At 58.2% G+C, this 26,074-nt stretch overlaps 14 protein-coding genes across 14 annotated transcripts; 9 read left to right on the forward strand and 5 right to left on the reverse strand.

Moving 5' to 3' along the window:
* Positions 1-1,465: 1,465 nt before the first annotated feature.
* Positions 1,466-2,092, forward strand: PHYSODRAFT_512441 (hypothetical protein; the record flags this gene model as incomplete). Its single annotated transcript, XM_009532117.1, has 1 exon — positions 1,466-2,092. A coding segment is annotated over one exon (627 nt), but the record flags the coding sequence as incomplete, so codon positions are not given.
* A 154-nt stretch (positions 2,093-2,246) lies between these two features.
* On the forward strand, positions 2,247-3,034 carry PHYSODRAFT_316453 (hypothetical protein; the record flags this gene model as incomplete). The annotated part of the gene is made up of 3 exons (XM_009532118.1): positions 2,247-2,367; positions 2,436-2,455; positions 2,582-3,034. The coding sequence occupies 3 exons, from the start codon at positions 2,247-2,249 to the stop codon at positions 3,032-3,034; spliced, it is 594 nt and encodes a 197-aa protein (XP_009530413.1).
* Positions 3,035-3,931: 897 nt separating this feature from the next.
* PHYSODRAFT_387561 (hypothetical protein) lies at positions 3,932-6,071 on the forward strand (the record flags this gene model as incomplete). The annotated part of the gene is made up of 4 exons (XM_009532119.1): positions 3,932-4,008; positions 4,092-4,134; positions 4,215-5,237; positions 5,610-6,071. Coding segments are annotated over 4 exons (1,605 nt in total), but the record flags the coding sequence as incomplete, so codon positions are not given.
* A 1,879-nt stretch (positions 6,072-7,950) lies between these two features.
* On the forward strand, positions 7,951-9,042 carry PHYSODRAFT_371890 (hypothetical protein; the record flags this gene model as incomplete). Its single annotated transcript, XM_009532120.1, has 1 exon — positions 7,951-9,042. A coding segment is annotated over one exon (1,092 nt), but the record flags the coding sequence as incomplete, so codon positions are not given.
* A 1,108-nt stretch (positions 9,043-10,150) lies between these two features.
* Positions 10,151-15,041, reverse strand: PHYSODRAFT_354926 (hypothetical protein). The gene has a single exon (XM_009532121.1). It carries the CDS (start codon positions 15,006-15,008, stop codon positions 13,521-13,523), a length of 1,488 nt encoding a protein of 495 aa, XP_009530416.1. The 5' UTR covers positions 15,009-15,041; the 3' UTR covers positions 10,151-13,520.
* Positions 15,042-15,605: 564 nt separating this feature from the next.
* PHYSODRAFT_510427 (hypothetical protein) lies at positions 15,606-16,174 on the forward strand (the record flags this gene model as incomplete). Its single annotated transcript, XM_009532122.1, has 3 exons — positions 15,606-15,690; positions 15,772-15,906; positions 15,984-16,174. 3 exons carry the CDS (start codon positions 15,606-15,608, stop codon positions 16,172-16,174), a joined length of 411 nt encoding a protein of 136 aa, XP_009530417.1.
* A 137-nt stretch (positions 16,175-16,311) lies between these two features.
* On the forward strand, positions 16,312-17,618 carry PHYSODRAFT_561839 (hypothetical protein; the record flags this gene model as incomplete). The annotated part of the gene is made up of 2 exons (XM_009532123.1): positions 16,312-17,340; positions 17,421-17,618. The coding sequence occupies 2 exons, from the start codon at positions 16,312-16,314 to the stop codon at positions 17,616-17,618; spliced, it is 1,227 nt and encodes a 408-aa protein (XP_009530418.1).
* Positions 17,619-17,720: 102 nt separating this feature from the next.
* PHYSODRAFT_513686 (hypothetical protein) lies at positions 17,721-18,354 on the reverse strand (the record flags this gene model as incomplete). The annotated part of the gene is made up of 2 exons (XM_009532124.1): positions 17,721-17,923; positions 18,216-18,354. 2 exons carry the CDS (start codon positions 18,352-18,354, stop codon positions 17,721-17,723), a joined length of 342 nt encoding a protein of 113 aa, XP_009530419.1.
* Positions 18,355-18,687: 333 nt separating this feature from the next.
* On the forward strand, positions 18,688-19,257 carry PHYSODRAFT_450878 (hypothetical protein; the record flags this gene model as incomplete). Its single annotated transcript, XM_009532125.1, has 1 exon — positions 18,688-19,257. A coding segment is annotated over one exon (570 nt), but the record flags the coding sequence as incomplete, so codon positions are not given.
* Positions 19,258-19,310: 53 nt separating this feature from the next.
* On the reverse strand, positions 19,311-21,272 carry PHYSODRAFT_334822 (hypothetical protein; the record flags this gene model as incomplete). The annotated part of the gene is made up of 3 exons (XM_009532126.1): positions 19,311-20,876; positions 20,945-20,984; positions 21,052-21,272. 3 exons carry the CDS (start codon positions 21,270-21,272, stop codon positions 19,311-19,313), a joined length of 1,827 nt encoding a protein of 608 aa, XP_009530421.1.
* A 122-nt stretch (positions 21,273-21,394) lies between these two features.
* On the forward strand, positions 21,395-21,938 carry PHYSODRAFT_346905 (hypothetical protein; the record flags this gene model as incomplete). The annotated part of the gene is made up of 3 exons (XM_009532127.1): positions 21,395-21,434; positions 21,511-21,723; positions 21,813-21,938. 3 exons carry the CDS (start codon positions 21,395-21,397, stop codon positions 21,893-21,895), a joined length of 336 nt encoding a protein of 111 aa, XP_009530422.1. The 3' UTR covers positions 21,896-21,938.
* A 97-nt stretch (positions 21,939-22,035) lies between these two features.
* PHYSODRAFT_334824 (hypothetical protein) lies at positions 22,036-22,907 on the reverse strand (the record flags this gene model as incomplete). The annotated part of the gene is made up of 2 exons (XM_009532128.1): positions 22,036-22,808; positions 22,883-22,907. 2 exons carry the CDS (start codon positions 22,905-22,907, stop codon positions 22,036-22,038), a joined length of 798 nt encoding a protein of 265 aa, XP_009530423.1.
* A 1,584-nt stretch (positions 22,908-24,491) lies between these two features.
* On the forward strand, positions 24,492-25,068 carry PHYSODRAFT_286526 (hypothetical protein). The gene is given in 2 exon segments (XM_009532129.1): positions 24,492-24,828; positions 24,839-25,068. The coding sequence occupies 2 exon segments, from the start codon at positions 24,755-24,757 to the stop codon at positions 25,008-25,010; spliced, it is 246 nt and encodes an 81-aa protein (XP_009530424.1). The 5' UTR covers positions 24,492-24,754; the 3' UTR covers positions 25,011-25,068.
* A 110-nt stretch (positions 25,069-25,178) lies between these two features.
* Positions 25,179-25,999, reverse strand: PHYSODRAFT_334826 (hypothetical protein; the record flags this gene model as incomplete). Its single annotated transcript, XM_009532130.1, has 3 exons — positions 25,179-25,220; positions 25,291-25,904; positions 25,990-25,999. The coding sequence occupies 3 exons, from the start codon at positions 25,997-25,999 to the stop codon at positions 25,179-25,181; spliced, it is 666 nt and encodes a 221-aa protein (XP_009530425.1).
* Positions 26,000-26,074: the final 75 nt, after the last annotated feature.

The following is a 26,074-nucleotide window of genomic DNA, read 5'->3' on the forward strand; positions in this document are numbered from 1 at the left end:
TGGCACGATATTGGTATCCCATGGCAAAAAACCTTTTTGCCTTTTAGAAAAAGATACCAAGTTGTTCGCGACTGTTGACACGCTAGACACGATGGAGGAGAGCATGGTGCTGCTGCAGGCTGTAGCGGGAGTGGCGCGCGCGGTTCGGTCGCTTTACGGTCCCAACAAGCTACGCAAGCAAGTCACGGGTAAGCGGAGGGTCATTCTTGATAAATAATAAGCCACTGAGTGTTTTCCATGCAGACGAGCTGGAGCAGACGCTGTTTTCGGCGGACGCGTACACGGTGGCGAGCGCGGTGCAGAGCCAAAACGCGGGCACTGCTATCTTGCAGCAAGCTTTGGACGAGCAGCAAAGATCATTCGGCACGGTACGAGGCTCGCCTTTGAGCTGATAAGATTTGGCTCGACTCTTAAGATGTTTTGGCGGGGGCGCAGGGCTGTACGACAATGTTGAACCTGTGTGGTGTATTAGCGGAAGCTGTGATGAAGCTGCGACACCAAGGCCTGCCAGTGTAAGGGTTTTTTTGCTTTGCATTTCACTTGAAGTCACGGTCTCTGAATTACATTGGTGTATTGCTCTGATTTGCACAGTGATATCATCCAGCAGGCTTTATCTTCAATCGAGAAGACTTGTCTTAGCGTCAGTGGCTTTGAAAAATATGTTGTTGTTTTCTGTATGGTGCGATCACTAAGGCTATTTGAACTTTGTTGGTTGCTGTAGACGGCCAAGCTCATGCGGGTGTCGACAGATGAAGCAATCCCATCCTTTCAGGAGAAGACATGGCCTCATCAGCTTGCAGCTTTGGGTCAACTTGTGTCCACAAAGTGAGTTTCTTGTACCTGCAATGGAACTCGTTGTGGATAAATGCTGACGATGTAACGAATTCAATCTATTGTCCCCCCATGAAACAGCAGCGAGGGGTTAACCGCGTCATCGTTGGCGGTACAAGCGGTCTCCATGCTAGACCCCATTGAATTTTGCGGTGATGAAGATCTCGCACTTGAAGATCTCGTCACAACGCACGTTCTGCTTGGAGGAGTCACGTCAGCTACTAGCTCTCAGGTTCTTGGAGGCGTGTTGCTCCCGATCGCAAACTCTTCACTTCGTCGAAGCTTACAGAGTCGAAGTTCCCCGCCCACGATAGTGATCGAAGGTGGTGTAGTGGCCCTTGCTGGGGATCTCGAATTGAGTGACGTTGTTGCAAGCTCATCGGCTCCAGTAATTTTTGTCCACGGCGAGATCAGCTCACAAGCGCTAGATGCATCAGCCTCAGCCCCAGGAGCTCCTCTGTGCGTCCCGGTGGCTTCGTACAAGTCGCTGCGGCTACTCGCTGAGTTGGGTGGGGCTGAAATTATTGAGTCATGGGATGAACTTCTACCCACCGCGATTGGCCGCGAGTGTCTCGAGGTCAAAGCGATTGATCTAACCGTGTCAAGAACTCAAGAAGAAGACGATGACGAGTATGATGAGGTGGCGTCGTTCTTCTTGCAGGTTTTGTTGCCCTACACCAGACACCAACTGCATGCTTCTATCATTGTCCAAGGCCCCACTCGATCTCTAGCAACGGAGCTTCGGAATGACACGCTCAAAGTGATCCGGCGACTGCGGAATGTGTTGCAGTCGGGATACATACTGCCCGGGAACGGGGGATTCTGGTGTGCGTGTGCTGCAGCCGTCAAGGAAGAAGCCAAAGCTCTAGCGAAATCCAACCAAGAGCTAATGAGCTTTGCAATTGCGCGCTTGGCGGATCCGTTGACTGAACTTGGTGTCATCCTGCGCGAGAATTCGGGTGGTTGCGACCCAATCACCGTCGAAAGTGAGTCATTTTTCTCGCGACTGGCAAACGTTCAAATGGTTCAACAACGCTTTGCACGCGGCGTGCAGGATGTCGGTGCCGACAAGCTCTTTTCGCGCTACTACGACTTCCGAAGCGCTGAATACGCCGTGCTTCCACCCAGCACAACGGAGCCAGAGAGCGAAGACGGTCGCGTATTCCACGTTGACGAGTACAAGTCCATGGGTTCCGCGATCCGAGGAGCCTTTCGAGTGCTTCGACTTCTGCTGAGCATCGATCGGCACCGTATCAACTAGGTCAAGTCAGCTATTTCAGACAGTTCTCGAAGCTGAGGAGCGTAATAAGGCATGGATGGAGGCACTATTTTCAGGCAGGGCCCAGTAATGGTTAACCTTTGGTCCTCGCAGATAGATGCCGCTCTCAGTTTTCATTTCAAGTGCCCCCGTGACAATGGCTTCTACACGGGCGGCATCAGCAGGTGCAGTTTCCTCGAAGAAGGCAGGTATGCCTCGACGTCAGGCTACGGCAGTGCCTCTGGATTATTCCTTCATGGGGCTCACAACACTCTCAGGTTGGTAATACATTACGTATAGATACTACCGAGTTGCTCACACTTTCTTCCATGGACTTGAATCGCAGAGATGCAGCAGCACGACCCCGTGAGCGGCACGAAAAAGGCTCAGCCCGTTGGCAGCTTGGTAGCAGGTTCAGCTGGCAATGACGAGCTCAGCTCACCCACCAGCGTGGATGCCTCAGCTTCAATTGGTTCCGTCCGGACGGCCAAGAAGCGCCAAATGCCGGTGTCGCTGCGTGTTAACAACAACAAGATCTCCAACCTGGACGACATGCACGAGGCGCTGCGTGCTGTGTTCGACTACCCGGGGATGTTGCAGTGGCTGGACCTTTCGGGCAACGAGCTCGAGAGCATTCCGCCCGACGTCTTCTCCGCGTACCCGGAGCTGTTCACGCTGCATCTGCACGGGAACCTGCTGAGCAAATACTCGGACGTGGACGCGCTGGCCAAGTGGCTACCACGCTTGCACTCCATCACGCTGCACGGGAACCCGCTGGAGGAGAAGAAGCACTACCGCAACTACGTCATCGCGGCCTTCCCGAACCTCAAGCAGCTCAACTTCAGCTCCGTCACGCCTGGAGACCGCACCAAGGCGGAAACCTGGGCAAGCATCTACAAGAACGCTCGAGGGGGCGGTAGTGGCCGTCAAGACGACGATCTGTGAGAACTTCAAGCAACGTTTAAACAAACAATTAATTCACCGATAGATTCGTTCTTCTGGACGAGTAGTGCTGCGCCTGTCCAAGTGATACTTCAGCCACTTCAACTAACTGCTTCAACTGAAGCTAGCCGGTCCGCGCGAGCCAGTCCGAGGAGGCGTTCACGTCCGAGTTGGCTCCTCCCCCGTGCGACGTCCCGAATTGCATGGCGTGCAAGCTGGTAGCCATTTACCCATCCAGCCAACGTGTGAGGGGCTCGACTATCGCATAGTCTCACACGGCCGTGCCGTGCTTCCTGCAGGTTCTGGGTGTAATGGTTGCCTTGCTCGGAGTTTAGAGATTTAAATCACTGGCAGCAGACGCGGCATTGAGAATAAGACAAACACATTGGAGGGTGTTCAGATGCCATGCTCAGTGCATGGCATGGCGTTGTCCTCCCTTGAGATCATTGAGAAGACAGGGCGTGACATTGTCCTCCCTTGAGATCATTGAGACGAGAGACTAAGACAGATAAAGGTCGCGCTGGCCAGAAGTTGCACGACGCTCGCAATGACTTCCATATGGGTACACTTCAACTTCAACAAGGACACTACCGTATTTCATTAAATATTCTCAATATACACTCTGAGAGGTTATTGCAACACCCCTCATTTCGAATGCCCCGTAGTCGGAATATTGAGTTGCCAAAAAGAGCTCTCCATCTTCCGCACTTTGCGCCACGATTCCTTCGCTCGCCGCCTGCGTCGCGCTCACAGCCGCGTCCCTGTACATCTCGTTCCTGCGCTCGTGGCTCACCAAAGTCCTGCTGGAGGTGGCGCCGCTCTTCGAGTTCTTTGTGCGCGCAACGGTGGACGCCTACGTGGATTAAAACGAGCGATAGAGAGATCCGATAGAGAGGAACGATGGACGCGAGTCTCAAGGAGACCGAGTACGACGTGCTGCTGGTGGGCACTGGCATGGTGGAGGGGATTCTCGCAGGGTACGTGCAACAAGCGGTTAAGCACTGCTTAACCGTGTCTAACCTTCGTGCAACACTGATTTTGTTGTGTTGATTGGCAAAAGGGCATTGGCACGTATCGGCAAGAAGGTGTTGCATCTGGACCAGGTTCGGCAACCTTGATTGCAACAAAATTACCACTTGTGAAAGGTAAATTATACTTATTGGTGGTGGTGATGTTGTTGTAGAATGACTACTACGGCAGCAACTACGCGTCGTTCCCTTTGGCCCAATTCCTGAGGTGGACGAAGAACGAGAACATTGCTCCTCGCAACTTCGGGGACGAAGACGACAATGATAAAGTGGAAAAGAAGGTTAAGGATACTGCGACAATTGACGAAGACAAACAGCGGGTGTTGCCGATGAAGAGCTCGTTCGAGTGCCGTCTGCTGGAGGAAGGGTTCGCCGACGAAGCCACGAAGGAGGAATTGTTGCGTCAATCTTCATCCTTCAGCATTGACGTGAACCCGCGACTCATGTTGTCGTCGGAGCAGTTAGTGGAGATTTTGATCACCTCGGGTGTGGGGAGGTACCTCGAGTTCGCGGCGATTGAGCGCACATACGTGCACTTCCAGTCGGCTGTGTCTGGCGCTAAGAGTGAAGAGTCTGACACAGTGTGGGAGGTGCCGTGCTCGAAGAAGGACGTGTTCCAGAGCAAGTTGCTGGGGATGGTGGAGAAGCGGCAGCTGATGAAGTTCCTGCAGTTTGTGGCTGACTATGGTGAGACCCACATTTTGCACGAGGACGTCAAGACCAAGAACGAACGCACGCTCGCTCTTGGACGCGCACTGAAGCGGCCTCAGAACAAGGCGAGCCAGGCGGACGGAGATGCTGAGCTGGAGAAATACCTCGACCGTCCATTCCAGGAGCTGCTGGAGAAGCACTTCAAGCTCTCCTCCAAGTTGCAGCAGGTTGTCGTGTACTGCGTCGGTCTGGCCAGCTTCCCAGCCACAAAGAACCAGATCTCAGCTCGGGAAGGACTCGAAGCCGTGTACCGCTACGTCGCATCCATCGGGCGATTCACAGGCACTGCCTTCTTGGCCCCGCTCTATGGCATCAGCGAGCTCGCGCAGAGCTTCTGTCGGCTTAGTGCTGTGTACGGCGGTATCTACGTACTCCGCGCTCCAATTGACGGCTTCGTGTTGGACACTGAGACGAATGAACTTCGCGGTGTTCGCTGCTGTGATGGCGATGTGCTGCGTACGAAGCACGTGGTGACCAACGGCAGCTACGTGGACAACCTCCGGCTCACCACTAACAGTGAAAAGCCAACTCATACCCACGGCCAGATTCTGCGCGGCGTATTTGTGCTCAAGTCGTCATTACGTGAAGGTATGAGTCGTCTGATGCTCGTCATCCCGCCCGAAGACAGCGAGTTTCAGAACCCGTTCGCGATCCAGGTCATCCAGCTCGATGTCGGAGCGTACGCGTGTCCCAAGGGCTACTTCCTCGTGCAGATTTCGATGGTACTGCCGACTGAGTGGTTCGACCAAGCAGACAAGCAGCAGAACCTCGTGCAGGCCGTGATCCGCCGTCTCATCCTGAGCTCGGAGGCAGAATTGCAACAGAAGAAGGGCAAGGAGAGCGCCGCAATGGCGGAGACCGCCGACGAAGATGCAGTAGAAGCTACTACTGATGAAGGGGAGGCCGCAACCAAGCCAGCCTGGAGCGACCGGATCGCCTGGCGGGCCATCTTTACTATGGACCACCTGGCTTCCGGTGACGCCAAACTGCTCGACCCCAGCGCAAAGGCGACGGACTTGCCGGCCAACGCGTGGGTGTGCGAAACGTCCATGGCCGAATTCGATGCTGGTGTCGCGGATCCCGTTGAGAAACCGCCTACCAGTTGCAACGCCGCCAGCCCGCTGGAGATCCACCTCGAGAGCGCGAGCGCCAACGCCCGCGCCATCTTCGAGGCGCTGTGTCCCGGCGAGCCGTTTCTGCCCAAGAGCGCGAGCGCCGAGCAAGCCGAGCAGGAGGAGCAGGAGAGCGAGGAGGACGCCGTGCTCCGCGCCGCGCAGAAGCTGGCACAGCAGACTCAGTTAGCAAAGGAGCAGCCAACGGATGAAGGTGTTGCCACCGTGGTGGAAGCTGAGACCAAGGACGCAAAAGACGAGGATGCCACGAGTGTCGTTGCTCCGAACACCGCCGTCTCCGCAACCATCAAGGAGGAGATTCAGTGATCTGGTTCGAACAAAAGAGAACAATGTCCGGAATGTCATCTAGCTGGCCATAAGCCGTTAGCTGGTTGGCATTGCGTTTATATCTTTTTCTTAGTCTCTTGCCTTTCAAACGGCCTCAAGGGCGGACTACACAACACTGTTGAGCTGTACTAGTATTGTGCGACCTCGTCTTATTCTCACTGCCGAGTTCTCCGCCCACAACGCCACGCCGCGAAAGAAATCAGCGCCTGTTGCCGGTGATTTAAATCTCTCGAGTCGCAGCCCCACGCGCGAGGCAACCATTACACCCAGAGCCTGCGGGAAGCACGCCTCGCGTGAGACCATGCGATAGTCGAGCCCCCACACGCTGCAAGTGGCTACGGTGCTTGCACACCAATACATGTATGGGTGTATCTGCGCGTGCGGGTACGCCATGCAATTCGGGACGTCGCACGGGGGAGGAGCCAACTCGGACGTGAACTCCTCCCCGCGATCTTTCGGACTGGCTCGCGCGGACCGGCTAGTTGAAGCAGTTAGTTGAAGTGGTTGAAGTATCACTTATAGAGACGGCCGGACAGGCGCAGCGCACTCGTCCAACGCCAGCGCCTGTGGTTTTCGTCTGAGCTTACAGTACTGTGTGCGTGTGCACGGATGGATCTCTGTGTCCTCCGCTTCGTCGACGGACGGGCGGGGGAGAACTGGCGAGTTGACTCGCGCAGGCCAGAGGATCGGCCAGCGTTAAATAAGACGCTGCCGCCCAGAGTATCAGGTGCACAGATACAGCAGATACAGCGGAGACCTACGCTTTTCATCTCGGTGATCTCCGCCCGCCGTGGCCTATGAATACCACGTGGCGCAAGCCATCCGGCAGCATTGCGAGCGCCCATCACATCGTCGTAAGAGAGGAGAGAAAGTTATACATATGCCAAGGTGGACTTGCATTCTTTTGCTGACCGACCGACTTTGGTGCCGCCCCGCCATACCTCTTCGCGTTGGCAAAAGCTGCCTCGGCGATGCAAGAATTTCCATTGGCAACCTGTGGCAATGGCCGAGGTGCTGGGTGTGCGCTGCCAATCACACTTGCTCGTGGTGCCCGTAAGCTGGAGGCGAGACCGAGGTCGAGGCCAACTCATTGCGCCGATTTTGTGGTCCATCCATGGCCGGCGTCGTCGATCGCGAGGGCTCCAATTTCGAAGGAACCACAAGGCCATTAAAGCCAAGTAGTAGTCAAATTTTGTGGTAGCAATTTGCTAATCATAAAATAGTTTTCCACTTTTCAGGTCGCTAAAGTCAGGGGTCATTTTTGCCGTTGATTTTTCCCTTTCTGCGTCGATCGACCGTTTCACCTCCTCTCTCGAAGGTCAAAGCGTTGCGGCCGGCGGAGACCGACAGTCTCCGACACACGCCGTCACCGACACCAGCGCCAGCCAGTGCGCGTTGCCCCTGCCTGTCGGTACACTCGAGCGCGCGAGAGCCACCTTCACTTTCGAGTTCACCTCGCCGCGCGCACGCCCGACACGGCCGCGGGTTTACGACACACATACCCCCGTATATCGGCAGGGTGAAAACCGAAAAATCCGAACCAAAAAATCGTCCGCCCATGGGCAACAAGCTCGCCGCCAGGTCCGGGGAGCAGCGAGTGGCTCCTTCCAGCAGCAGACTCCTCCACCCCAAGCGCCGGTCACCGGCATCGGCCGGCACGTTCCGTCACCTGCTGTCGCCCTCGTCGCCGTCGCTGCAGCAGCCCGGGCCGCACAAACACAAGCGCCGCTCGCGCTCGCAGAGCGAAGGCGTGACGAGCGACTGCGGCACGGCAGTCTCCACCACGGACTCGCAGCTGCCTCGCGGTTCAGGCTGCAGTGACAAAGCAGGGGGCATGGCCCCCTCGCTGCCACTGGACCCCACCACGGAGGAGGACGAAGCCTCGAAACTCTCCAAGAGCTCCGCCTCGCACACTATGAGCGAGCACGCCGCGGACCAGGCGCGCCGCATTCGCGAGGCCGAGAAGATCTTACTAGAAGTGGCCAAGGAGTACGCGGCCAAAAGAGCTGCCGGCCTGGTGCCGACCAAGCCGGTGCCGGCACGGACGCTGCTGTGGGAGGAGATGGAGCGCCGCGCCCAGCGCGTCCGGGCCGGCATCGGCCGGCGAGGCACCTGCCTGTTCGGCCGGGACTCGGACGACGGCCCGTGCGGCTGTACCAACTACAAGAAGATGAAGCAGCTACCGGACGGACGGGAGAACACCGGCGGCGTCTGCGAGTGCTGCCGACACGGCGCTCCGTGGCACCGCCTCACCGGAGGCACCATGGCCGCCGTCGGAAGCGGCTCCGTGAGCATGACGCGGTCGTCGGCAAGGTCTTCGATGCGCTCGCGAGGCACGCGGAGCCGCGCCAGCAGTCGCAACAGCCGCAGCGGCAGCGCGCCCCAGCAGACGCCGATCGACAGCTCCTTGTACTCACTAGGCAGCGACTACTACGACGACTATGACGACGAGTACGACAGTGACGAAGATGACGATGAGGACGAAGACGACGAGGACATTGCCAATGAGGTGGCAAGACCCTATGGCATGATGGACGACCCCACGCCGCCGCTCGTACACAGCCACGCCCGAAGCGAGGGCGACGCGCTGGACCGCAGCTCGCTCTTCTCGAACGGAGACAGCTTCGGGCTGCCGCCGCGACTCTCGAGCACCAGCCGCCACCTGGACAAGCTGCTCGGCGCGATCGCTAAGTATCGCGCCATGGGCCTGGACGAAGACGAGATTGAGATCAAGCTCCGCGAGGAGTTCCCACCGACCGAGCGGCTGTCGTATGGAGGCGGCCACTCGCCCCGACCAACGCGCGCGAGTCGGTGACGGAGAAAAAATCGAGCGAGGGACGGATGCCAGAGACTGTGTGAACGTAGGCAACATTGTAAATGACTGTAGATAGCCTGGCAAGTCGAACGCAAACGCAATAGAAAACCCTCAAGTTTTGGTAGGCAAAGAGCCCTTTGGTTGATTGGTGACTTCTCACTGCTGGCAATCTTGAGCTGGGCAAGGTTTGAGTCGTCGACGGGATAAGATACTCTTGAAGTGACACGCTTGCCCAGGATGACGTAACACCAACAAGTCCACGCCCAAGTTTGACGAAACGTTTTCTTCCTTCTCACCAAGCGTATTGTCAGACAACCATGTCCCAGCATGCAGACTCCATGGTCCAGGCTCAAAAATATAAGGTTGATCGAAACGCCTTTTTCCTGCTCCAAAACGTTGACAAAATAGCCATCTCGATCAACCCAGAGTCTGGGTCCGAGACCAGTGGTTTGCTCAGCTGCGGTGCTTTCCCGTGCGTGGCCTTGTGCACGTATATTTCCAGTGCAATGCTGTACTTGTCCGCTTGCACCGGGAAACACGCGCATGGACCGATAAGACCGCGCGCCCCCAAATTTGTTTGCCAACACATGAAGTACCACAATGTATTACTGTAAATGAATCTCAATAACTCAGTCTCTCCTCGTCCTGCTGCTAAAGGGCTCGGTTCGTGCCGTGGGCCGAGCTCTCAACTTCTGTCCGTCTGTCTACATTTTGATCTTGTTCTCCGAGATCTCCAGCTCCTGGTTCTCGAAGATGGAGGTCACGCGCATGACGACTGACCAGGTGATGGCCTGGCCGGGCGCCATCCTCGTAAGTCGCGGCAGCAGACCCTTCCACAATGCACCGACACCCTCCTCCTTCGAGATGACCTTCATGGCGTCGAAGAATCCCTTGTACTTGAGCTCCTGGCCGGCCACGGTCTCCTGCGCCATGAGCCGCGTCTTGAGCACGTCCATGGGGGTGTTGAACATGGGGCCGAGCGAGCCGGCGATCAGGCCGTTGATGAACGTGGCGTACGTGGGCAGCGTCTTGCCGTCACCGTCCTGCTTGTCCCACACGTGGTGGTTGAGCCACGCAAAGGCCATGAAGTTGAAGGCCTGGTTGCTGCCCTGGCGCGCCATGGTGGGGATGTTGCCCTTCCAGAGCGCGCGCACGCCCTCGTTGCGCACGATGTGGCGCGTGCAGTCGATGGGGCCGCTGAAGCGGCCGACGCCCACCTCCTTTTGCATGCGGGTCTTGATGACCTCGAACGGCGTCACGATGATGACCGACTCGATGCAGCCGGCGAGCAGACCGGCCGTGAAGTTGATCGTGGGGGTGATCGGCTTGTCCTTGCCGCCGGCGATCTGCTCCTTGAACCACGCGAAGGAGCCGAAGCGCAGCGCGTACTTGAGCACCATGTTGGTCACGAAGGGCGTGAGCCCCTTGTAGAGCGCGAGGCCGCCCTCCTGCTTGTAGATGGTCGTGCCGCAGTTGACCATGCCCTTGTACTGGCCCGTGCGGTCCAGCTGCAGGCGCGTCTTGGTCACGTCCAGCGGCTGCAGGATGCAGGCCTCGGCCACGCCACCGGCCATGCCGGCCATCATCTTGACGTACACGGGCACGGGCCGCTTCTTGAGGTCGGCGCCCATGGCGTCCTTGAGCGCGCTGGTGGCCAGCAGCTGGTCCTTGTTCTGCGTCTGCATGTTCACGAGCGGCGTCTTGGGCGTCTGCATTGTCCCGGGCGGCGGGTGTCCAGAGGTGGTGGGCGAGGTAGAACGGGGCGGTGCGCGGCAGCGTGGCAAAAGGAGAATGGCCGGCTCGAGGCCGCGACTGAGGTGGCGGAGGACGAGTCGAGCATGACGCCGGCGTCGGGGCTTTGCTTGCTCGTCCTAGACTAGACTCGGGGGGGGGGGGCATACTGAGCGCAAGTCATCGGCGCGGAGGGGGTCGGGGTTCAATCAGACCAACTTTGGAAGGTACAATATGATACAACCTGAATCAGGGCTGGCATTAACTCTGGAAGGTTGTGCAGATCCATGTCCCGGCTGCGCACTTCAACGACGCTTTTCACGGCGAACACGTTGCTTGCGAGGCACCTGTTGACGTGCTGGTTGTGCGCCCGTGTAAGATTCGCAAGCGCTTTTTCGGCGGTGGTGGTGTTGCGCTTCAAGGCTGAAAGCTCCACAGCTTACAAATCGGGCCGGATGGATGGATATTGGGCGAGATGTATTAGGATGGACATTGAAGACCGAAGAGCGCGGCGGAATTCGTCACCGAGTTGGATTGCTACTAGCCCGGGGGTGATGGACTAACTCGCCTGCCAGCATTGCGACAGTCGGCACAGGCAGTGCTCCGAATAGCTGGCGCGGATCCTGAAGCGGCAGTTTCTCGTCCGTTTCGACGTGAAAGACGAGCAGCATGGCGCCGCCGCCGCGAATATTTTCTCGTGGGCGCTAGGCGCGCAGTAGCCACCTTGGCCGACCAACTGCGGCGCCAACTGCTGCGAGCTCCAGGCTGGCGCGCGAGACAACTTCAAGGAAGTTTCAGTTCTAGTCCAGGGACGTGACAGCACTGCGTCGACCCTGCGCCCTAGCGATCTAAGTTGAAGCAGTAGATGGCTGCTTCGACGACAGCGAGCTTACGCACCGGAAGAACTGAAATAAGCAACATGTCTAAGCGACATACAAAGTTCCAGTTGGATGCCGGCCAATCCAAGGCTCGAGTTCCAGACGTTAAACCCCGCTGACGCGCAAGGCACCTCCGCCGAACTTCAACGCGAGCAAGCGACTCGCTTGAGCGTCCAAGCACGTGATACGACGACGATTTGCTCCCGCGCTCCAAAGCACGAAAGGCAAGGTCTCCGCTGCACTACAGCACACCAAAGTGCAACAACAACAACAACAGCAGCAGCAAGCAACAGTTCTCTCAAACCAACGTGGGTCTCTTCATTCTGCTCAGGGCAGTTCGATCAGTGTGCACGCACTCCCGACGTTAAACCGCGCGTGGTCAGCATCGTGCTCCTCCTTCACTGCGTTTCCCGGTGCTGCCCACCGAAATCCCTGCCTGACTCACCCACTACAAGTATCGCCACTGCCGCAGCAGTCCCGTTAATTGAACTCCTGGGCGTACTTCTCCTTGGCCTGTTTCTCCATGTCCGGGTTCACGCGGCCCGTTGTGGGGTCCGTGCCCAGCGGGCGTCGGAATAATAAAATGTGCGGCTCCGGCCTGCAACGCAGCAGCAGCAACACAAAACAATAGACGGGGTCAATCAACGCTGCTTCAGATATGACCAAGCAGACCCACAGTCTGACTGGTCTCAGCCCACGAAGCAGCTAGCGCGGACGGAGCATCTCGCTGCGTGAACGTACTTGTGAATGGCGTAGTGCACCCAGCCGCGGCTCTGCTGGACGCCGAGTTGGCGCCACTCCGTCTCGGTCAGCAGGCGGTCCGGCAGGCTGCGCTGCATCTCCTTGGGCAGGATCACGTGTCTGAATTGCAGCAGAAATTGCAACAAATTGCAGCGAATAATTTGAATATTGTTAGCCATCGATGCGCATTCACGCGTTGCGAGGCCGATTCTGGGCCAATTCCCGCGGCGGAAGCGGGCGAGCGACGCACCTGTACTCGTGGGTGTCGTCCACGTACTTCTCCGAGTACTCGATGCGCGACGACAGGTCGTGCGTCATGGCTGCGGCGTCTCTGGAGGCGGCGGCTTCGCCCTCGCTGCTCTCTCGGTCAATTTCGCGCTCTTCTCGATGTCGCACTCAATAATGGCGAGTTATGTGGTGTGGCGCACGTAAATAGCTTCGTTCGGAATTAGCCGAGATAAGGCGAAGTCGGTCTTGAAGGGACGCACGCACACGATGGATACCCTCGCTGTCACTTGCGACTTGAAGGGCGAACGAAGGCAAGCATGACGCGCGAGAATGGCAAGCAGATGGAGACGGACAGTAAGGTGGCGGCATTGAGATCAAAAGGATGGATGGATGATGCTGGTGGTTTTGGCTGACTGAGTGTGGCTGCTGTGCTGCCCAGTGGACGAGCACGGGGACATGAAGAACGATGCGCTGGCGCAGGCGAGCGTGGCGCTGGAGCAGTTCACGCAGGAGAAGGAGATCGCCAAGCACATCAAGACGTGGATGGAGGAGAAGTACGGCCCCACGTGGCACTGCATCGTCGGCTCCGAGTACAAGACGGCCTTCACCTACGAGAGCAAGAACTTCGTGCGATTCAACGTCGGCAAGAAGTGCATCACGCTCTTCCGCCACCCGTAGGGCGACTTGGCAGTACCAATCTCTTATCATCTTGATGAACATCAAAACACGTGAACGTATCTTGCAAATGTTTAGATTTGTTTACTCGGGACAGGGATGGAGGGGCCTTACACTGCCAGCAACTGTGACTAGGCTTGCGCCATCATAAGCACCGTCTCGAGCAACGAACTCGCCTCTAGTCCGCGAAGGAACGTCAAGCGCCTACCTCCCAGCGACTGCTTAGAAGGCGGCGTTGCCGGGCCACCGCGGGAACGGAATCACGTCACGGATGTTCTCAATGCCAGTCACGTAACGAATGAGACGCTCGAAGCCGAGACCGAAACCGGCGTGCGGCACCGAGCCGTACTTGCGCAGGTCCAGGTACCACTTGTAGTCCTCCGGGTTGGCGCCAGACTCCCTGATGCGAGCCTCCAGCACGTCCAGACGCTCCTCACGCGCCGATCCGCCGATGATCTCACCGACGTTGGGCACCAGCACGTCGGCGGCAGCCACCGTCTTGCCGTCGTCGTTCAGGCGCATGTAGAAGCTCTTGAACTCCTTCGGGTAGTCGTAGATCACCACCGGCTTCTTGTAGACCGTCTCGGTCAGGTAGCGCTCGTGCTCCGAGCCGAAGTCCGTGCCCCAGACGGGCTTGACCGAGAACTTTCCCTTCTTCAGGTGCTCCGGCTTGAGCAGCAGCTCCACGGCGTCCGTGTACGAGATGCGCACGAACGGCGACTCCACGGTGGCGGCCAGACGCTCGAGCAGGCCCTTTTCCACGTTCTTGTTGAAGAACTCGAGGTCCTCGGTGCAGTGGTCCAGCGCGTACTGCACGCAGAACTTGAGGTAGTCCTCGGCCAGGTCGATGTCGTCCTTGAGGTCGGCGAAGGCGATCTCCGGCTCGATCATCCAGAACTCGGCCAGGTGGCGCGACGTGTTGGAGTTCTCGGCGCGGAACGTGGGGCCGAACGTGTACACGTCCGAGAGGGCGCAGCAGTGGGTCTCGACGTTGAGCTGGCCCGAGACGCTGAGGTAGGACGGGCGGTCGAAGAAGTCCTTCTGGTAGTCGACCTTGTTGTCCTTCGTGAGCGGCAGCTTGCCGTCCGGGTGCTGGCTCAGCAGCGTGGTGACGCTGAACATCTCGCCGGCGCCCTCGCAGTCCGACTCGGTGATGATGGGCGTGTGGATGTACAGGAAGCCGCGCTGGTTGAAGAACTCGTGCGTGGCGAAGGCCATGGCGTTGCGCACGCGCATGGCGGCGCCGTGGATGTTGGAGCGCGGGCGCAGGTGCGCGTGCGCGCGCAGGTGCTCGAGCGTGTGGCGCTTCTTGCTCATGGGGTACGTGGCGCTGTCGGGGATGCCGCCGTAGACCTTGACCTTGGCGGCCTTGACCTCGACCTCCTGGCCCTTGGCGGGCGACTTGACCACGACGCCCTCCACGCTGAAGCTGGCGCCCACGCCGCCCGAGGCGATGGCGTCGGCGAAGCCCTCGGTCTCCTCCTTGTTGATCACACACTGCACGCCGGCGAAGCACGAGCCGTCGTTGAGCTCCAGGAAGGCGAAGGCGCCGGCGCCGGCCTCGCGCAGGGTCTTGGCCCAGCCCTTGACGGTCACCATCTGGCCCTCGAGCTCCAGGCCGCTGCCCAGCAGCTCCTTGACGCGGATGCGGTTGCGGCGGAACAGCGTCGGCGCCGTCGTCGGCTTGGCGGAGGGCACCACGGCGTCCATCTCAGTCAGTCACTCTACGGGGGGATCTGCGCTTCCGGTCGCGTTGCGAAATGGTTGCTTGGATCGGACATGGCGGGCGTCGGCAGCGCATAAGCACGCGTGATTGGATGATAGGCGGGGGGATCGAGATTGCGATTGGAGTAAAATGAACTTTTTCTTGTGGCTCGAGGGGATGGATGCATACAAGAGATGAGCTCCTCGCTGCGCCGGACGCTGCAGGTCGTGGGCGTGCGCGTGGCGGCCGCCAAGGCCGGCAAGGTGGTCAAGCGGCTGCAAGGTCATCTGCTGGATCTGCCGCGCCTGCGCAATGTGGTGCCTGACCCGGCGCGCACCGACATGAAGCTGGTGCTGCTCAAAGCCGAGGCGAAGGACGAGAATGCGCTGAAGCCGCTGCGCGAGCGGTTGGCGGAGTTCCTGCGCGCTGGGAGCTTCAGCTTTGTGCCCCATGCAGTGCAAATCGAGTGTAGCCAAGATGCAGCATCGCGCAAGGCAATAGATCAGAGCGACGGAGTGGACAATGCTACGGTCAAGACGCTGGCCATTGGCGACGTGTCCTTCCGCCCCGTTGACAGTGGCAACGTACAGCAGCTACACGACATGAACGAGAAGCTCTTCCCCGTCAAGTACGGCGACGCGTTCTATGAGTACGTGGCGCACGCCCCGGAGGGATACTGCAAGCTCGGTACGCTGGGAATTTATATTGACTACTGTCGAGAAGGAGAAGGACGACGCGGTTGTCTAATAGTTTACGCCTATGTTGCAGCTTACGGTGCTGACGGCACTGCGATCGGATCGGTGTGTTGCGAGGTGGAGAAGGTGAAGATCTCGGGCAAGCGCCGCTATCGCCTGTGCATCCTGACGATCGGCGTGCTGGAGGAATACCGACGCTCGAAGCTAGGTATTCACCACCTCTTCGTACAATATCTCTGCATGGGTTGAGGGAACACTAATTAACAGTGTTACTGTGCATTGTAGGCAGCTTACTGCTTGAGAGCGTGATCGCGCAGGCCCGCAAGGACGGGCTCGCTTACGTGTATCTCCACGTGCAGAGCAGCAACACGGCGGCGCAGCGCTTCTACTTAGCGCGCGGCTTCGAGGTAACCAAGGTTATGCGCAACTACTATTCGCAGCTCACGCCGCCGCACTGCTTCGTACTGCGCCGGTAGCTCTGAGCGGGTGTAGTGCAGTTTAGCCATGTAAACTTCAACGACCAGAGGGGTCCAGTATTCGATGCAACTCGTGTGCACCACACCAACCGCATGTGGCCATCAATCCGTGCAGCAGCTCCGATAAGCACGTCAGCATGCTGCTGGACAAGGCCCTGTTCAAGAAGACCCTGGAGGTCGTGGGCGTGCGCGTGGAGGCCAAGAAGATCGGGCGCGTGGTCAAGAAGCTGCACGGCCACCTGCTGAACCTGCCGCGGCTGCGCAACGTGGTGCCGGACCCGACCAACCCGGACCCGTACAAGAACTCGAGCAGCAAGCTCATCCTGCTCAACGCCAAGGTGAAGGACGCCGAGACGCTGCAGCCGCTCAATGAAGACCTGGTGAGCTTCCTGAAGGAGGAGAGTCTAGCCTTCGTGAGCCACGCCATCGAGCTGGACTACGACTACTTCGCCGTGGACCAGGTGCTGAGCGAGATCCTGCCCAAGGGCATGGACATCCCCAGCTCCTTCGAGACGGTGGGCCACATCGCGCACTTGAACCTGAGGGACAACCAGTTGCCGTACAAGAACATCATCGGGCAGGTCATTCTCGACAAGAACGCGCAGATCCGCACGGTCGTCAACAAGACGGACAACATCGAGACCAAGTTCCGCACGTTCCCGATGGAGGTGCTGGCTGGAGATGACGATATGGAGGTGGAGGTGCACGAGAGCAAGGCCAAGTTCAAGTTTAACTACGCCGAGGTCTACTGGAACTCGAGGCTGCAGCAGGAGCACCTGCGCATCATCCGGACCATCAAGCCGCAGGACGTCGTGTGCGATATGATGTGCGGCATCGGCCCGTTCGCCATTCCCGTGGCGCTCAACGGCACCAAGGTGTACGCGAACGACCTGAACCCGCGCAGCTACCACTACCTGAAGGAGAACATCGCGATCAACAAGGTGGAGAAGCTCGTCACTCCATACAACCTGGACGGCCGCGAGTTCCTAGCCAAGCTGCTGAGCGAGAAGAAGCAGTTCACACAGGTGCTGATGAACCTGCCAGCCATCGCGCTCGAGTTCCTGGACGCCTTCCCGGGGCAGTTCGACCACTGGGAAGGAGAGCTGCCCTACATCCACTGCTACTGTTTCTCCAACGCTGAAGACGTCAAGCAGGATGTCAAGGAGGTAAGCGATGGACGAACATTTGGTCGCAATGCTGCTAGTTGTTGTGGTTCTAACTTATTGTGCTTGCTTCTGATTCACAGCGTGCCGAGAAGATCATGGGCGGCGCGCTGGACCCGGAGAGGACGTCGTTCCACCTTGTGCGCGATGTGGCGCCCAAGAAGGTCATGGTTTGCATTTCGTTCCAGCTGCCGGAGTCGATCGCCTTCAGCTCGGAGCGTCAGGCCTCGAAGCAGGACGACCCTAAGCGGCGGAAGGTCGAGGCCGACGCCGCGGCTTGATTGTCGTGGTCTGTAGATGCATGTTTAGACAAGGATTCCACGCAGAAGCATTGAAAATCAATCGTCAGTCGTGTGCTGTTCTACATATTTTAAAGCTTTGGGCTACGGAGTGAGCTGCCTGCGCAGCACGTAGCAGTCCGGCGGCTCGATGCGTTTGTAGTAGTTGCGCAAGATCTGCGTGGCCTCGAATCCGTGGGCAATGTAGAACCGCAGCGCTGCCTTGTTGCTCGTTTGGACATGAAGGTACACCTGCGCCACCCCGTCCTGGATGGACTGGGCCACGACACCTTCGAGAAGCCGGCTGCCTGCAGCACATGAACGTGAGCAATGAGCTTCCCCTGTACTAGAACACAAACATCTCATCTCCTAATTCCTACCTATTCTAGCACGCCGATAGCCTTCCAGCACGCCGAGCGTCATGATGTACGTCCGCTCAAGGCCCTCGGGTCCTCCTTCCACAGGTTCTCGCCTACAGCAGATAGCTCCGACAGCGAAACCTCCTCCGACGCATGCTGACCACACACAGTCACAGCACATTGTCAGTAATTGAATGCATGCAACACCAGCACTACCAGGCCAGCTCACAGCTCAGCCTACCGATCTGGGCGTAACCTGGCAGAGAGCTCACGACCTCCTTGTAGAAGGCCAGGTTGTAGCGCACGGGGAAGAGCTGCAGGTTGAGCTCGCGCAGCCGCTGCACGTTGTTCTTGTCCACGGGGCCGAAGACGACGTCCATTGCTGTCGTCACGGCTGCGACTGGTCTGGTCCCATCGGCGTCCGCTGCCTCTTTATCACACAAGTGCTTGGACGTCTTGCAGCTCGTGGACGCAGTCGAGGTGGAGCCCTGTCGAGCCATCGATGGCAGCGAGAATCGAGGTATGCCGCTGTCGCGTTCGAAACGATTCGGTTGTGCTGCGCTTCTCGTAACGGCGCAAGTTGAAGTGGAACCGTGTGACCGCTCGACGCGATCTTCCGCAGATTTGGAGGTGATGGAGATCTCGCGCCACTTTGAGATTCCCTGCTGAGGATGAAGCTGTTGCTGTCGTCGACCATCTCCTCCGCTCTCGCTCTCGCTCTCGTCATCTCCGTCGTCTTTGCGTCGGACGATCTGTCGGCGCTGCAGCACCACGTGAGTCCCGTGCTGGAATCGTCGAATTTGCTGGATAGCGGCGACTTCTTCGTGTGCAACTCGAAAGTGCCTGGAATGAATGGCCACTACGTCTTGCAGCCCTCGAACGTGGTGCAGTCAGACCCGGACACGCCCGTGTTCTTCCGGGAAGACAGCGAGGACGAAGATGAAGAGTCCACAGCGGTGGCTCTGACCTCGGACGCAACGACGACGGACTTTCGACTGTTCAGGCACAACGGCTTCTGGATGATCGCCGACGTGGAGCCCTGGCCGCCCGTGACGCACTTCCGCTGCGACCCGACCAAGACGCAGATCTTGGGCATGGACGTCACGGAGGTCTGCGGCCTGGGGCAGTCGACGCCGCCGCGGATCGGCTACTCGCCTGCGGACCCCAAGCTCGGAGACTTTTCGCTGGCGCTGCATCGCCACACCTGCCAAGAGCTGCCGCAGATCGAGGGCCAGGCTGGAGAGAACGCAAGGAACAACTTCTCTACGCGCAAGGAGGAGCTCTAACTGCCTCAATCTGAATCAGTTTGCTTTGGTTTTGCTGCTTTATTGTGTTGCTAGTTCCACGTGACGGCGAGGTTCTGCTTCCTGACGGCGAAGACACAAGCTAGAGGCAGGTGATCGGACGGACAGTGGGCGTTGGGCAGCCACGACGACGTTCTACCGAAGACATTGGGGAGGATCGGGGCGCACCAAGTCCCCATGTAGCGCGTGGTGGCGTATCGGTCCGTCGCCTTGGCGTCTTCCGCCACGCTGTCGTGCCAGTCTTCGGGCTTGTGCTTCACCCACTCGACATCCACGACGCTCACGGGCTCGCGCTCGTCTTGGCCGACTGCCTCGAGCTCTTCTAGCGTCGGTAACTGGAGCAGTTGGAACGGCGTGAGCTGGCCCGTGGAGTGGAAGATGTAGTCGATCGTGCCCTGGAAGTTCTTGCTGGAGAACGTGAGCTCGGGCTCGCTCATGTACTCGGCGTATGCTCCGTAGGCGCTCTCCATCATCTCGCTGTGGACGAGCAAGCTGTCACGGTCAGCTCGGGGCTGCAGAGTCGCGTATCGCTTCGCCTCGGCACGCTGGTCGCTACCGCTAACACTGCGATCAATAGCAGACAATAGCGGACGGGGACACACGTCCACGTTGACAACCGGTTTGCTCTGCTTCGCTTCGCTGGTGTAGCGTGGCGTACGACCCGATCCGAACGAGATGTCGTAGGCCTTGACGTCTGGAGGGATGTCTGGAGCAAGGTACAAAGGCTTCTCGGCCGAGTCTGCAGAGCTCGGAGCCCTCCTCTTGTAAGCAGCGTGCTCTAGCGTGCTCTCCGGGGCGGATGGCTGACTCCAATGACCCCAGCCGTGCTCGTTGCGCGCCATGACTCGGAACTGGTACGTCATGTTGGCGCTCAATGACGCCACCACGAACGACTTGGCCGCTCCGTCCGGGACCGACAGCTCGTACAGGAAGCCCGACGTCTTGCTCGCGCAGTTCTTGACTGCGACTTTGTATTCCAGAACCGGAGCCGACGATGTCAGCGACGTTACGGACGGCTGAGGCGGCTGCCAGTTGACTCTCAGTGATGAAGCCGTGGGCTCATCGACCTCTGGACGACTTGGAGCTGCTGGAGCCTCGGGAACGGGTCGCCGACGGCCCGTGAGGATTGTATGGTAGACGTCGCTGCTCGGGGTGGCGTTGAACGTCCCTGCCAGCACGATGGGGAGCTGGAAATCTGCGTTAAACACAGCAACTTGGCGGCACAAGTACTCGGTTTGCAGCACCCGAACGCGCTCCATCTCGGGTGTCGCCCCCGCTGCAAGCTGTGTGTTCGCTACACAGAGCGCAGAGGGCAGAGCCGACGTTTCCCACGGCTGCAGACTCACCAGCAGCGCGAGCTTGTCCTGCTTCGCCCTCGCCGCAAGATTCGGATCGTTGATGTTGGCGCACAGGTCGTTCAAATGCACCTCGCTCGACCGGAAGAGCTGGAAGGTGCTCTTCCGGAACGCCGTGACGAGGCCCTCATCGATCTCTTTGGCCACCGCAGCCGAGCTCGGCGCCGCAGACGTCGCGTAGATGCTGTCGTAGCCAGCCGTGGCCAACTCCACCGCCCACCAGTCGTCGTACTCATCCACTTCCTGCGCAGCAACAAGAATGTAATGATAGGTTGGCATGTTGAAGTGCACGGATGACGGTGACGGCTTACCTGAAGGCACATGATGTCGGCGTCGTACGACAAAATCTCTCTGTTGCAGTTGCAACACAGTGATTAATAGGCAACGGTCTCATACACACGCTCGCAGCCATCACTACCGTAGCACTCGATCTCGTCGTTGTCGGATGTTGAGGATCGCTGCACTGACGTAGCTCTTGCCTCCGCGCTGCATCCGCCGAGCACCCATTTGCGACAGCACATTGTACGTGAGCACCGACACCTTCTCGAGGTCGGCTAGCTCGCCCAGCTCCGCTAGATCCTGCTTGGCCGGCACGAACGCTCGGAACGGGAGCTCTTCTTCCGGCGTCGTCAAAGACATCCCGGTCGGTCGAGACATCGGTATGGCTACACTCGCACATGGCTACAAAATGACTTCAGAACCGGTAGTTGCTACCGTTTGACCGGTACGGAGTCGCCCATTGCTACCTGAATCAGCTCAAAATGGTGCGTTCCAGCTCTCGTCGTGGACGTCCACGGCCCTGTATCTTCGCGCGCAGGGGCTCTTTCTCCTCCCAAACACCGCCATCATCTCCGCCACTATCCCTTGTATAACTAAGCTAAATATCACGCGCAGGACGCCGGCGCACTGCGAGCTGTGAGCGGCCAGACCGGCACGCTGGTGCTGGACATCCAGGGCCAAGTGCTGTCCGCCACGGGCGAGCTGCGCGGCACCTCCGGCGAGATCGCGGCCGAGACCATCTACTCCATGCTGCAGGACTCGGGCAGCGTGCTGGATGCCAGCCAGAAGGAGGAGCTGCAGCGCATGACCAGTAAGGGCCTGAGACTCTTAAAAGAGCTTCTCAACTGTGGAGCCACTTGCGAGGATGTTACGCTAACTGTGTGTATTTCCTTATTGCAGTCACGTTCCCGACGTACGACTACGTCGTGACGCTGGATGCCGAGCAGGTCTACGTCGTCAAGCGCAGCACTGTGCAGGAATAAAGAGACAAGAGCGAGAAAATGTAATGCACGGGAAGGTGAAGCCATATTGCGTGGGGGTAATTGCATTCTTCATTAGGTGGTGGATGAGTGATAAAGTGTATACACGCGGGGCGAGTTTTGCTTGAAGGAGGTGAGGACATTTACTCGTCCTCCAACGCCAGCTTCTCTTTGAGGAGCTGTTTGTATCGGGCCTCGCGCTCGTGGAGCTCCTGCTGACGCTGGCGACGACGGTACTCTTCCTTCTCCTGCCGACGTCGCTTCTCAGCGTTGCGCGCCGCGAGGAGGTCCATTTTGCGGTGCGAGTTGGTCTTCTCGAGGTCCAGCAGCGCCTTCAGCCGCTTCTCCTCGTCGATGATGGCGCGCTTCTCGCGGCGCAGCAGCTCCAGATCTGGCGTCTCGGTGAGTGCTTTCAGGATGACCTCGCTCTTGGCTGCTTTGGCTCGCTTCTCCAGCTCCCGCGAGCGACGTGCGCGCTCCATCATGCGGAGGCGATGCTCCTCGTCCAGACGTTCGTTGTCGGCCACAAGGTTCACGTGGAACGGGGAGCGCGCCGTCTTCTGCGTCCACTTGTCCAAGTGCTGGCGACGCGCGCGGATCTTGTTCAAGCGCCGAGTGCGCTCCTCCTGCTCCAGCGCCAGCCGCACCTGGTCGCGCTCCATGTACTTCTTGGATTGGATGGCGGCGGAGTCCGAGTACGGCATGGGGCCATCGTCGAAGTCGCGGTCGAAGGACGCGGTGGAGCGGGAGGCTGCCGACGACGCCGACCGGCTGAGAGGTCGACGGTAGTCCTCCTCTTCCTGCTGGTAGCTCTCGTCATTGTCTTGGCCGCTGCCCTCGTCGTAGCCCTCTTCCCGCTGCTGGTCCTCCTCGTCCTCGTCCTCGTCGAACTTGAGCGCCTGCACGAAGCGTTCTTCTGCCATACCAAACGCAACCAACCACTGTCAGTCTTTACTGCGCATATTCAAGCCGCAACCAGCTATAACGCACCGAGCTCCTCCTGCTGCGCCGGCATCGCTATCGTTATCGTTAGCTCTTGCTGGGAAGCTTCAATGTGTCCGTCCGCGCAACATGGCTACACCCGTCTTCTATTTATAGTCCGACAAAACCTTGTCTCGGCGGCGGCGCAAAGGCGTCGACTGCGTCCGCTACAGGGCACGCGGATGCACCTCGCCGGTCGTCCCAAAACGCTGAGATTGCGGCGGTTCCAACCGTACCCTCCACGCCGTCGTACGTGCTGTCTGAGCAGCGGCGAAGCGAGTTATTGCTGAGGTCGGTGTACTTCCACCAAAAAAGTAAGAGGCCCCACCAAAGATAATATCTGGTCCACCAAAAATACCTGTGCGAAGCACACGCGTTGTCAAGTAGGAGTGTCCACCCGTAGAGAGTGCCTATTACGTACCATCCGCAGCATGTGTGCTATCATCATAGAGCCTGAAGTCTATAGCAAGATAATGTAGACTGAGTGGTTCTCACAGGTGCGCCGGACGCGCACGGTGCGTACTCCCGTACTAAAATCGAGCTTCTAAGCACGTACAGTCGCTCGAAGGGTGATCACGCTAAGGACATTGTAGACCACCATGATCACCACGGAGCTGGCGAACAGGTATTGTGCCTTTCTGGCAAAACGCCCTCCGAGTTGAGGTCCTACGTAGGACTTTTGCTCCTACGTACGAAGACCTCATAAAAGTTAGTACTAGGGCCAGTAAAACCATGCATAAGCCAAAACGGAATGTAAACTGAGCGAATGGCTTGCAAAGGTAGGCCGACAAGTGAGCGCGTTCAGTACCGCTATACCTGTAGCGCACGTACGTAGCTCCACGCTGTGCACGGTGACCTGGTTGCGGTCTCCGCCTGTACGAATCCGGCCAAACTATGCATTTGTCACAGATGCTTTCAGGCGCACTGGCCTGATCTAGTCCTACGAAGGACTCGTTAGTCCTACGAAGGCTCAAATGGCCAGCTTAACATGGCCATTCGGTCCTTATTTCCAAAAAGGTACCCTTTAGATGAAGACAGAGCTCCTACGTAGGACTTCCGTAATCCGATGCCAGGCCAACAGCAAATCCTAAGTCTAGCCCTACCCTCTCCTTCTTAAGACTAACTTTTTGAGGTCAGATTGGCCAAAGTTTCGGAAAGGCACAATATCTCCATGCGAGCTTCATCATAGTTGCACGTACAAAAGTGTCGGACGCATATATTTTTTATCACTGGTATGATCAATCGGACCTCGCATCCCACCTCGGAGTGAATCGGACCCTACTCGACCAAATGATCGTCTATGCTGATGATGCAGACTTTGTCTGCCGCGATACCGAGCTGGTCCAGCGCATCCAAGCCGAAGCACCAGCACGCTGGTCCCTCCAGATGAATGCAACCAAGACAGAACTAACCATGATTCAGCGATGTACAGGCTCGTCGGGCTACTCCCGACACGCTCGGGCGACAGAAGAGGCGTGGCGCTCCACACAGAAGCTTGGCAGTCTACTCGGCGACTCAGAAGATCTGACACGACGCAAAATACTCGCAGCAGGCGCGCTACGTCGGCTCTGGACAATATGGATCCGGCCCCAGTACGTCAGTGACGCCACCAGAGTCCGGCTGTATAACTGCTATGTGCTTCCTGTTCTGCTGTACAACAGCGGAACTTGGGCACTGACGCCGTCCGAGCTGAGCGGGCTCGAAAGCTTCCACCGCCGACAACTACGTAGCGTACTAAACATTCGCTACCCTCAGCGAATCTCTAACGCCACGCTCTACGAAATCTGTCAGGAACGCCCGCTCCGCCACAGAATCACAGCAGCACGATGGCGTCTGTTCGGCCACATCCTGCGCCGGCCCGAGATCCCAGCGTACACCCAGATGGCCGCCTACTTCGACTCGTCGTCCGAGGGAACCTGGCGTGGACGCCCACGCATGACACTACCGACTGTGCTCGATGCGGACCTTATCTCGAGCGGATACGCCTATCGCCTCGAGACCCGCCGTGACCTGGACCAACTTCGGCTGCTTGCACAAGAGAAACCTAAATGGAAAGCCCTCGAGAGGGCAATTGTCGCCGCACTGCCGGCGAAGAAGGACCCGACGTATGCGGACACCACCTTATGCCGTCGACTAGCAAAGCTGAGCCTAGCGACAGCATAGCGTGGCAACGAGAAAACGTAATACTTTACATTATGATCAATCGATCAGTACTGGTCAGTTTAGACCCATGTAGGAGCAATATCTGTTGGATACATTTCCACGGTAAAACCCCATGACATTGGCAGTAAGAGATCGCGTTCAGCTATCTTAATTTCAGGGACAAGCCGTCGTCCATCTTGGCCATCTGCCGTACAACAGCGAGAGCCACGAGTTGCCCGTGTCTCGCGCGTGACGATTATCTCCTTGCTCAGCACCTGCTCCCACTCCTCCCTGACGAACTGCTTGGTGCGCACGAACTCGGTGACGGCCGACACGGGGTTCATCTGGATGCCGTGGATGCAGTACTTCTCAGCGCTGAACCACGTGGCGTTGTCCACCTTGTTGTCGAAGAAGATGCCCGTGACCTTGTTGGGGCGGAAGTTGGTCGGGTGGATCTGGTTGGCGTCCTCGATGTAGAAGTTCGTCTTGATGGCGTGCGCGTTGACGCGCGTCATGAGCTTGCCGACGACCGTGAGCGCCGCGTTGTTGGTCGCCTTACCGAACATGTACATGCCGAAGGCGAAGTTGACGTCCTCCGAGGTGCTCTCCTGGTCCTTACCGTCGGCGAACGGGGTCACGCCGTGCGAGTACGAGTGGCCGTGGAACCAGTCGAAGGAGCGGGAGCGCGAGAAGAACTTGACCTCTGGGTTGTAGTTGGCCACGTGGCGCACGAGCAGGTTGGCCATGGTGTTGAGCTTGCCGAGCTTGCTCCAGGTCGGGTCGAGGCGGTTGATGATGGCCGCCGCGTGGGCCCAGTAGCCGTAGTGGAAGTGGTGGTCGTTGTACATGGTGTTGCCGAAGTCCGAGTTGAGGTCCTTGGTCTTGAACCCTGCGACCGCGAGCGCCGCGTTGTTAGTCGCCTTGCGGCAAGATGAAGCGCTGCATGAACGCCTGAGTTTGCTGGGCTTCGTCACCTTCAAGCATCTAGATCTGCCCGTGCCGAAGACTGAAGAGCAGGAGCAAACATGGCTTCGCTTGGCGAACCAGTTGGAAGCGATG

This window comes from Phytophthora sojae (assembly GCF_000149755.1).
Source record: "Phytophthora sojae unplaced genomic scaffold PHYSOscaffold_6, whole genome shotgun sequence".
NCBI lineage: Eukaryota > Oomycota > Peronosporomycetes > Peronosporales > Peronosporaceae > Phytophthora > Phytophthora sojae.

Excerpts from the sequence above, each read along its gene's own strand:
- PHYSODRAFT_286526 (XM_009532129.1), top strand. The coding sequence starts at position 24,755 with ATGGCCGCCTACTTCGACTCGTCGTCCGAGGGAACCTGGCGTGGACGC.
- PHYSODRAFT_354926 (XM_009532121.1), bottom strand. The coding sequence starts at position 15,008 with ATGGACGCCGTGGTGCCCTCCGCCAAGCCGACGACGGCGCCGACGCTG.